Source organism: Mus caroli, unplaced genomic scaffold, assembly GCF_900094665.2.
Source record: "Mus caroli unplaced genomic scaffold, CAROLI_EIJ_v1.1 scaffold_18553_1, whole genome shotgun sequence".
Taxonomy (NCBI): domain Eukaryota; kingdom Metazoa; phylum Chordata; class Mammalia; order Rodentia; family Muridae; genus Mus; species Mus caroli.
In genome coordinates this window covers 7,887-19,399 of record NW_018390638.1, presented here as the reverse complement: position 1 = coordinate 19,399, position 11,513 = coordinate 7,887, and the positions used below count along the sequence as shown (strand labels likewise).

Here is an 11,513-nt window from a genome sequence, read left to right as displayed (position 1 = left end):
AAAAAAAAAAAAAAGAAGCGAATCCTTCAATGTACCAGTAACTTTTGTCACACTTGTGTATGATTTTATAAAATTATTTAATGTTTACCTCAAGTTTAGGTAGAATTCAGTCCCCTCAGTCTTATCTGACAGTGTTTCGTGTCCTCCTGTCCCATAATTACAAAGAGAAGCACACACTATTAGGTGTAGACTAAAGAGAAATGCATTTCTTTTGTCCTTATACGTGTTCATTATTGTCACAGAATTCCATAACACAGAATAGGAAAGGAAGCTCATACCTTGTGAGTATAAGGAAGAAGAACATTGGCACAGACATTGCTAGCTGGAGGTGATGCCAGATTCTAAATAGAAAAGCCAGGCCTGCCAATATCATGTATCCAATACTAGCAGCACAAGATGTAAGTACTGCCACCATGCCTAGGAATTTAGGGCTTGTCCATTCTAACACTGAAAGAAAAAGATACATTGACTTGAAAGGGATTTGAGGGTCAAGACCTAAGTTTGAGCAAGGTCCCATTTCAAAAGCTTTGACTTACTGAGCAAGTGACTATTTACTGATATGGGTTCCACAGACATTCCTGCCAGGAATCGAAGTGAGCAGTAGATGAAGAAGGAGGGGGCAAAAGCTACACAGGTTTCAGTGATGGCAAATTGTAATAAAGCACATGTTAAAATTAACTTCCTCCCAAACCTGAGAAAAAGGAAAAAAATTAAATTAGAGGAACAATTTGGTTTGCTTGAAACTTCAAGGCAGATATAATTATAAATAATAAGGAATTATAAATAATAGAGGCTGCATGAACAAAAGATTTTTTCATTTTTATAAATAAATACATAGTTAAACAATATTTTTCTCAATTCCTTACCAGCAGTTTGACTAACTCATGCCATATGATAAAATACTATGTTGATATTATAACATATAATAAAGATACCATAACACATAATATACTTAGCATATTTATTACTGATTTGTTTCATTGATATGACAAGATACTTGTTAAAAGCTACTTAAGGTAGAAGACATATTTTGGTAGAGTACCAACAGATACAAAATAAATAAATCATGGTAATTTTTCAGTATGTGCATAAGATAAATGACTCAGACAGAGGCAGAACCAGTAAATGGAGACCATACCAGACCTCAAATAGGTATTTCTCACAATATGTACTAAAGCAACTCAATTCCTCCAAGCAAACTCCATTACCAAATGTTCTGTATCCTCCCAAAACACCGTCATTAACTAACGTACAAAATATTCAAACACATGAAATTTTGGTGGACACATAAGCATAGTACAAATCACATACAGTACTTATAAAATTAGGTACCTAAGCCAGCACTTGGAATTTTAGTACAGCTACAGTAACATCTCAGTAATAGTTAATCTGTGCTTTTGTAAAAGCTACATTTGCTGAATATGAATCTATTGACCTTGAAATTTCTATTCCACTTTGTAGTACAAACTATAAGACAGTCATGATGCAGGGCAAGAGACTTCTAGATATTTTCAGAGAAATGAGCAACACTGAGAATGAATAAACACAAAGGAAGACAGATTTAGCACAGGAAAACAAAATTCTGAGTTTCTCAGAATACTAGAAATGCAATATTTTCTGTCGAATTGAACAAATCATTTGTATAAAATTTAGAGGAGCAGCTGTGCTAACAAATGGGAACTAGCAAACATAAGTGTTATTTGCAACTCTCACCAGCTTAGTCACATCATAACTTGAATTATACACTTCATATCATAAGTACTGCAGTAGTTTGAATATGCTTGGACCATGGAAAGTAGCACAATTAGGAGGTGTGGGCTTGTTGAAATATATGTGGCCTTGTTGGAGGGATGTATTTATAAGTGCATTTTCTTTGGGGGTGAGCTTTGAGGTCTCAATGCTCAAGATCTTCCCAGTGTGGAAGGAAGCCTTCTCCTGGCTACCTGCAGAATACATTCTCTTTCTGCCTGCCTTTGGATCAAGATATAGAACTTCCAGTTCTTTCTCCAGCACCATGTCTACCTGAACAGTGCCATGCTTCCTGCTATGATGATGAAGGACTGAATGTCTGAAACAGCAAGGCAGTCAAAATTAAATTTATAAGAATTGCCATGGACATGGTGTCTCTTCACAGCAATAAAACTCTAAGACAGACATTGTACCAGGAGTGGTGTATTGCTGTGACAGGCCTGACCATGTTTTTGTCGAGAGGAATGTGGATTTGGACATTTTGGATTTTGGAAATCAGTGGAATGCTTTAAATTGAGTTAAATGGGCCTAGTAGGAATATGGAAGATGTCGCTGAGAGTGATTAGAACTGAGGCTCAAGAGGTTTCAGAGGACAATAAAGTTAGTCTGTTGCCCAGAGACTGTTTTGTAATATTTTAGGGGAAAATGTGGTTGCTTTTCGCCCTGGTTCAGAGTCTGCCTGAGGCTAAGGAAAGGAGATTTAGAGTCATTGCATTAGCAAAGGAAATCTCAAAAGACCCTAGAATAATTTCTGTTATCTGGTTACTTGATTTCAAACTTATGAAGAGCATTTAGATAAAAATACACAAGCTGAGAAAGAAAAAATACAAAATGTATGGTACAAGAAAGTGGAATGGAGCTGAATTCTGTGTTCAAGAAGATAAAAAGATTAAAGGATGTGGGACCTCAGGGTAAAATCCCATCCAGCTAAGCATATTGTTTATGTGTTTGTGATTGAACAAGGGACTATTAGCAGGTATGGCCTTCCTGGAGTAGTTGTGGCCTTGTTGAAGGAAGTATGTTACTGTTGGTATAGGCTTTGAGGTCTCAATGCTAAGATCTACCCAGTATGAGAGAGACTCTCCTTCTGGCTGCCTGCAGCAGACAATATCCTTCTGCCTGCCTTTGGAACAAGATATAGAATTCTCATCTCCTTCTCCAGCATCAGGTCTGCCTGTACACTGGCATGCTTCCTGCCATGATGATAATGTACTGAACCTCTGAAACTGTAAGCCAGTTACAATTAAATGTTCTGTGTTGCAGATAGCCCTGGGGCTAATTATATTTGATATTAATTCCATTCGCCTGTGAGGGGCTAATGAGTCAAGGAATGACTGACAAGGAATGAGTCAGCGCTCAGGTGATTTCCTGTAAACCTTCTTCCCACCTTAATTTGTAAAATAAAAGCTAGAGCCAGTGATTGGGTGGAGAAACAGTGGAGCTGAATGATTTGGGAGAGAAGGAGAGAGAGATGCCATGAAGGAAGAGGAAGAAGGAAAATGGAGCAGAAGCACCTGGCCTGGAGAAACCCCAAGTTATAAGGGGTCTCATAGATGGGGAAGATGGTAGTATAGTGGTAGATCTGCCCAATCTAGGCACACAGCTTTTATTCACATTAATTGAGTTGTGTTTTCACTGCTGGGGCATATTTGGTTTGGAGTTTTACCATAACAAATTGGTGCCCAACATATTGATTTGAACTCAACTAACCTGAGATAAAAATTCACTGCCCCCTCAACCCCTGAATAGGGCTTGGGCAGTCATATAGACTGCAGCACAGTGGATAGGAAGCTTACTGGGTTTGAGGGGCTCACAGAGAATGACAGAGAAGCATCTAAGCCCAAGAGAGCCTTTCTGTGTTTGCTTCCCTGTATCCTTCCCTCCCTATGCTGCCTCCCCAACCCCTAAACAGGGACACAGACAACGTGTGTCTTTCTACACTCAGCTCCTCCCTGTGAATAAAGAATCAGGAAACAAAGGTACAAAGACTCTGGACCAGGTAATTCATTGATATAAAGAGAGGAATATAACCTTTTGATACTTAAAGATAGGAAATTTCACCTGCAGTTCAGAACTAGATAGGAATATTAGTCACTGATTCCAAGTAGAGAGATCAGTGTTAATGGCCTACTATGAACAGGTATTAATTAATAGAAGTCTTTGGCTTCAGTTAGAGAGAGCATAACAGGTAGATATTATACTAGGTATTATTAAATAAGTGTCTGTGACTCCAGGTAGAGAGCACAACAGATAGATGGTATAACAGGATGGCTGCTCTAGGCAGAGAGCTTAACAATTAAAAACTATCTGCTTCCTATACGCAGATATTACTGGAAGTTTGAATTAATTGCTTTAAAGATGGTATAAAGATATTGCTCTAATAAGTCTTACAGGATACTCAAACTCTGTCTAATGTAGGCTTCACAGGAATTTTGGGGTTAAATCCTGGTTTGACAAGCTGCCTCTTATAAACAGTGTAGTGGCTATTCCTGGTTGTCAACTTGACTATATTTGGAATGAACTACAATCCAGAATTGGAAGGCTCACCAGTGACCCTTATCTGGAGGCTTGGAGATCCTTATCTGGATCTTGGTATGGAGGTCTTGAGCCATAGTGGTTATGGATTCCAGAAGATTAAATCTCCGAGTTTAAGGAGATTTAATCTGGGCTACACCTTTCATCTGGGATTAAAGGTGTGGTGGAACACACCTTTAATCTGGGCTACATCTTCTGCTGGAGACAATATAAGGACATTGGAAGAAGGGAGTCTAGCTCTTGCTCCTTCGCCTNCTTGCCGTGTGAGACTGAGTAACTGCTAGATCCTTGGACTTCCATTCACAGCTACAACTGAACCATTGTTGGGAATTGGGCTGCCGACTGTAAGTCATCAATAAATTCTTTTACCATATAGAGACTATCCATAAGTTCTGTGACTCTAGAGAACCCTGACTAATACAAGCAGGTATAGATAAAAGTGTGAATCATTTGTTTTAAAGGTGGTATAATAAAGACTGCAGGAGATTCATATTCTCTAACATGGACTCCATAGGAATTTTGAGTTAATATCCTGACATGACACATTAGAAAAGCCTAAATAAGCTAAAATGTGTGTGATTTTGATTGTTGTGGTTGTTTTATTGTTCCTCTGGGACAGAGGGAAAGCTGTAGGTTTCCCTGGTTACCAACTGAAGGATATGCTGATTTGAGGAAAGGGTTTTGTCTTTGAATTTTTGGAAAAGGTGATTAAGGTATTTATACCTTCCAGAGTTATTTGGATCAGATTTGATAGAGGAAAACCCCCTGAAGAACTAGATTCCACAGAATAAAACAGAAAGGTTATCTTGATGATACTAAAATTTTGTTTTGAGATTTATATATTACAGAATATACAGCCTACACTACCATCTTCCCCATCTATGAGACCACTTATAACACCCAGTCCATCATCTTTGTTAATTAAATAGAACCTCTGTCATCTCTCCTTACTTAAAAGTCTATCGTTCTGCACCTGGCTATGTCTTAGCTTTAGATTGAATGCCATCTGAAAACCATCCTCTCAAATCAGTTCCTCTCAAAGTAAAAAGCCTAGGTTGGCTGGGAGACTATGTAGTTTTTCAACCCCATCAGAAATCCAAGAATGACTAATATTAATAGGAAGCCTAACACAGCTTCCAAAACGTAACCAAATTATAGAGCCTACTGATTACTTTGATAGTCCCTTACTTCAACACATTGAAGCATCGGTCTTCAACCTACTGGCAAGGATCTTCTGACAGACTTAGAGAAACAGGAATATTAAGAACTAGCCTACACTTTCTTGGCATAATTAAGCTGTCCTAACCTGTAAGTGTGCCCTTTCTTTGGACAGTATTATGTCTGTAGATGAAGTGAGGCAATTCTTGCCTTGTGGCTGTTTCGCCACAACTGGAGTAACTCAAAGATGCTCAGTTTCTTCTTTGAATCCAAGACAGAGAAAGCTGTCAAGAGCAGACTAATCTCAACAAGTGAATAAATAACATTAAATGTCACATTCTGTGGACTTCTGACATTTTTTGAAAACCAACTATCTATGTGAAGTAATCGGAACTGTTCTCTACACTCAGCCATTTCTAATTAAAATATCTGAAAACACCCTAACAATAAACTCAGAGTCATGAATTTCCTATTTGGCCCTTAACTCACAGGCATAAACATCTCAGATCTGTTTATAATAACAGCAATAAAAGGACTGGGTCAAAGCCCTGCACATCAAAATTTTAGTATCAATAGAATAATTTTATACCAATGAAAACCTTTGATTTTGCATCAAATTACATACCATTTAAGAAATTATGACTTCAGCTTAGTAACAATTAAGAAGATTTCTACCAAATGAGATTATGGCTATGCAATCAATTCTAGATATTCCTCTCTGTTCCAATTATGGCCATTCCTATATTTCCTAGAAAGACAACCTAAAATAACCACCCTCAGCTCCAAAGCCTAGGAAACTGAGACAACTTTTCATAAATTCTTCAAGCTTAATATGGGTGTTGAGATATTTTTGAAGGGAGGAGGAAGGGTAGAGAAAATGGGGGCGTTGGTTGGTTTTAAGAAGGCCACACCAACAATTGTATTAGTCTCTAATGTCTGTGTCCTGACTGGATCCGGATGAAAAACCAAGACATCAGGAGTTCAGGCAGGTCAGTTCAGCATGTCTGATGATGATATATCAACATCATGTCTGCCTGTACACTGGCATGCTTCCTGCCATGATGATAATGTACTGAACCTCTGAAACTGTAGCCAGTCACAGTTAAATGCCCTGTGTTGCAGATATCCCTGGGGCTAATTATATTTGATGTTAATTTCATTCGCCTGTGAGGGGCTTCAAACAAGAAATGAGTCAGCACGCAGGTGATTTCCTGTAAACATTCTTCCCACCTTAATTTATAAAATAAAGGCTAGAGCCGGTGATCAGGCAGAGATAAAGGGGAAGACAGAGCTGAAGGTTTTGGGAGAGAAAGAGAGAGAGAGACATCATGGAGGAGGAGGAAGAAGGAAAGTGGAGCAGAAGCACCTGGCCTGGAGAAACCGCAAGTTATAAGGGGTCTCATAGATGGGGAAGATGGTAGAGTAGTGGTAGATATGCCCAATCTAGGTGCACAGCTTGTATTTACCACAACAGTCCTGTATAAGAGTTACATTGGTAATGGTGTCTCTTCACAGCAAAGAAACCCTAACTAAGACAAGTATTTATATAATATACATGTCTTATGTAAATATGACTCAATTTAGATTGGAGAAGAATGCATAAATAAATAGTATATTAAGTAAAATGATTAAATGGCAGGTATTATAAAGGTTGGTTGGCTTAAATATATAGTGCTATAAATATATCTTGTATATCCTCACAGGAAATAGTCATTTATAAAATTGATAAATATAACGATGCTTAGATGGCAAGCCTTTGGTGGTAGCTTTGATGTCTCTTTCCAAAAGAAGAATCACTAAAATATAGAAATTCTGGAGTTCAGTTTTCCATTGTTCATGTACACTGTTCTTGATTGATTTAGTTGTTTAAATTTAGTACTCTGTGACTTCGGTGGCTTTATTAACCAGTTCTTTTAAAAAAACATTCTTTGTTTTATTTCTTCACTTGTAAACAGACTATATTGTGTATTGTATAGATGTATCACCTGGCAATTAAAAAGCCTATCGCCTATGGCTTAGGCAAGAAATAAGGATTAGACATATGACAGAGAGAAAGAAAGGATTCGGGGATATAGTCGGGGTGTGGAGATCGACCCTGAAAAATGTGAGGAGATAGATGAATGTTACCTGAGCACAGGCAAACAGCCATGTGGCAGAATGTAGATTGAAATAACTGGGTTATCTTTAGTTATGATATAATCATAGAAGAACATAGCTATATGGACAAGGTATTTGTAAATGTATTTTGAGTCTGAGTCTTATTTCCAGGAGCATAGGGCTAGGAAGAAGAACCAGGCCCCAACTTCAACAGTCTCTAATGTATCTGTTTCATTATATCACACTATCTAAAGTTTTGACACATATTTCCTAGAATCTCATTAAGTATACTCCCCCTTTTTTTGAGTATTGACATTTTCTGTAGCACTCCTCAAAGAAGAAACTAATATTGTTCCATGGTAGAATTATGAGACACTATTTTTGAAAGATATTAACAAACATCTACTTACTTCAGATAGAGAACTGAAAAGAGACTAAAGAAAAGATACCACAAAAATCTAATTTGCTGAACCAATGAATTTTATTGTGCTACTCATATGAATATGGGTGAGAAGTTCCTTAAAGGAATAACATTAGTCAAAGACACCTCTATCACCAAGCACATCCTGCATGGGAGATAGCTCATGAAAGCTGGAAAGAGAGTGCCTTGTCTGGCCCACAGATAGTTCACAGGTTAGTAGGTGGCCTTTGCTGGTAACACAGTTAGTTTGAGCCTCTTCCTGGAAACTTTGTACCTTTAATGAATTCTGTCTTTCCAGAGTGTTCAGCTGGTCTGAGCCCTTTTTAGGCAGATCAGCGTGTCTGAGAGTGTCTCTGAGAAATGCTTACTACTTATACATGCATGAAAAAGGAGGGGACTAACTAATCTGGTCACTTTCAGGGACTTCTTTAAGTTATTTGATTGTTTACCTCCTGAGCTTCCCTGAAGAGTAAATGTTTCACCTCCCCTAGAATATCCCTTGTTTTATCTCCCAGTAAACATCCTGTATCAAAATATGTTATGGATTGCTGTCTGAATGCAGGTGAGGGCAGGCACAAGATAAGGCTAGAGCCTGTGATTGGGCAGTGGAGAAAGAAGGCAAGCTGAGTATTTTAGAGATGGAACAGATAGGGACAGAGAGGACAGGAGGAAAGTGAAGATGGAGGAAGAGCCTGATCCACATGGCTTTAAATAGCCACAGCTAACTATGAATGTCAAAAAAGAGTAGAATAATATAGGACAATCTGTCCAATCTAGGTAGGCAGCTTGTATCAATATCAATTGACTCTGAGTTCATTATGTAGGAATTTTGTGGGTTAAGAATTTACTGATACAAATCTGAATGATAAATTACAAGCCTCTAGGGTTTTGATTTTACTTGGTTATGGGGATTTGTGACAGCTAGTCACAGGGGAAGGATGGATGGGAAGATAGCAAGAGGTTCAGAGGCAGGCAAACTGCAGGGAATAGGGAAGACCCTGGCTTACAGCTCTCATTGCGGGAGGAGAAACCAAGTTACTAGAGCATAGCTGATGATAGTATGTATTGTTTTTTAATATTACATGCAACAGGTCAGGGACTTCTTTAAGTTATTTGATTGTTTGCCTCCTGATCTTCCCTGCAGAGTGAATGTTTCACCTCCCCTAGAGCATCCCTTGTTTTATCTCCTAGTAAACATTCTGTCTCAAAATATGTGATTGGTTCAGCTCTGCTTCAACATACTTTGTTTTAAGGAATGTCCATATAACAGGAAAGAAAACTGAATCAAGTTGATTTGCAGAAATTGTTGTTGATTTAAAAAACATATTATCAGGCACAAGATGCCAATTCTTATTCCACAATTAATCACTACAGTATTTACTTGCCTAATTACATAATCTTATGGACTCTGTAACACTCAGAAGATGTGTCAGCAGAAGCAAACATGGAAATGATAGGTATTACTTCCCAATATTGGGTTCTGGGAGAAGCTGAGAAAAATCACTTCAAAAAGTGAGGTTAAAATTCTCTGATCAGTCAAGCAGGTGGTCAGCTCAGGATCTGAACCATGTTCTTGAAGGGAAATTTTTACAGTATTTTTAAAGGATAAAACCACAAAGCAAATGGGGATATGGGGGACTATAGCATTGTCTAGTCATATTTTGACACAAAGGGTGGAGAAAGGGAATTTCCATTAAGATTTTGTCACTTACTGGGGCCAGCCAGTCACATAAAAGGAGTAAATGTATGTGGTTGGGCTTTATCAAAGTTACCATGTCCTTGACTCACCTTGAAGGTCAGACTTCATTCTCGACATCTAACATAACTCAAAATGATTAGTGAACAAATGAATGAACAAGCTGCATGTAGTCAATTAGGTCTATGCCAGGCTATCAGTTATATACATTTATGACTCAGGTATCTTAGTTTAGATAACAGGCAACTTCTCTCTTTACATTCTTTTCTAATTTACTGGTTAAAAGACAAAAAGAAAAAAAGAAAAAAATCTGGAGAAACAGGATAGAAGTTGGTTTCTGGCCTGGAAACATGAACTTAGTTTGACCCTAGCAGTAAGGTGGAAGTGTTATCTCTGGGATGGCTGGACTCAGACAACTATCTCCTTAAACCAACACATCACATATGCATGGTTGTATATTTCACAAGCATCAAAAGGCATTCTGCTTGTCATGATCAAGCAACTAAAATACTGTATTTTTTTCACTTGGTATCACATCTACTCAATTAAATGTCCAGAAAGAAGGGAGCCAAGTGCCTTGACCAAGGACAATGTTTTCTATAAAATATGTAAATACCATGAAATTAATGGTGTGACTTTTCTTAGTCTTGATCCCATAGTTAACTCTTTGTCTATTTCTAAAATGTCTTGTTCACCTGCCTCTTGAACATCTGTTCATAGATTTTTTTTATTGGTTCAATGGCAGAACTAGAACACTATAATGTATAATCAAGATTTCATCTTCAATGGGTCACAGCTGCTAAAAGTACATGTAGAGCAGGTGGAAGTACTTTAAACACACTCACCTGTCTGACAGATGGCCACATATGATAGCCCCTATAAATAGGCCAATCATGAATGAAAATTTAGCAACAGAATTCAGTGCCTGAGATTCACACACCAGGTCCCACTAGAAAAGAAGAAAATGACCAACTCAGAGATTACAGCTACTCAATGCCATGTATCCTAAGCCTTCACCATAACCCCTAATATTACTTTATAGCCCTATCTTACTCTTCAACATTCCTTTTGAAATCAATATTATTTCTACTATCAGCTAAAGTCACCTCTCTCTAAGAAACTTCATTTAACTCTCTGTAGCTTCTGTTAATCATTTTAAAACATACTAAGAAGTATGCCATAAAGTGCATAAATAGGCCATAAAGTGCAATCATTTGAGAAACTTAAGGACTTTTCTAGATCACACATATCAGTGTATAAAGTCTCATGTAATTCCATTAGGTATAGATAGAGCCTAGAAATGACTGCATTCTCTCCCCCCCCCCCTTATTTATGTACTTTTTTCCTTATTTTTGGTAAAAGTATTTAACCAAATGGGACAGTGTTCCAATAATGAGAAACATTCAAGCCTGTTATAGAGGTAAAAATTATCTTTTCTGTGGCAATGCTGAGATGGAATCCTGGATCACACATGTGAAACCTGATCATTCCACCTCTGAGCAATAGCCTTAGATGACCTTGATGTTTTATATATTCGCCCAATTCTTTTAAATTTTAAATCAAGGCTGAATAACACTGTCTTGTCATAACATATCTAAGAAGACACATAAGTATTTGCTTAAAACGAATTCATACATTCATTGAAGAGATTAAGGTTGAAGAGATGCCTAAGCAATAGAGAGCACTTATTGCTGTGACAAGGGACCTGAGTTCTTAGCATAATCACAGTGGCTCACAAACATCTGTAATTTCAGTTTCCTGTGAGACAACACCCTCTTTTTACTTCTTTGTGCGCCAAGCACACATGTGAGATATATATATATATATATATATATATATATATATATATATATATAT

The 11,513-nt window shown here is 37.6% G+C and overlaps 1 protein-coding gene across 1 annotated transcript in view; it reads right to left on the bottom strand.

Moving 5' to 3' along the window:
* Window positions 1–86: 86 nt before the first annotated feature.
* Window positions 87–11,513, bottom strand: part of LOC110288741 (solute carrier family 22 member 27-like) — a gene marked incomplete at its 5' end in the record, with an annotated part of 12,304 nt that continues 877 nt past the window's right edge. Inside the window, 4 exons of the mRNA XM_021155004.2 lie at window positions 87–146; window positions 279–447; window positions 537–691; window positions 10,502–10,605. Coding sequence (XP_021010663.2) covers window positions 122–146; window positions 279–447; window positions 537–691; window positions 10,502–10,605 — 453 coding nt within the window. The remainder of the gene's footprint in view (window positions 147–278; window positions 448–536; window positions 692–10,501; window positions 10,606–11,513) is intronic.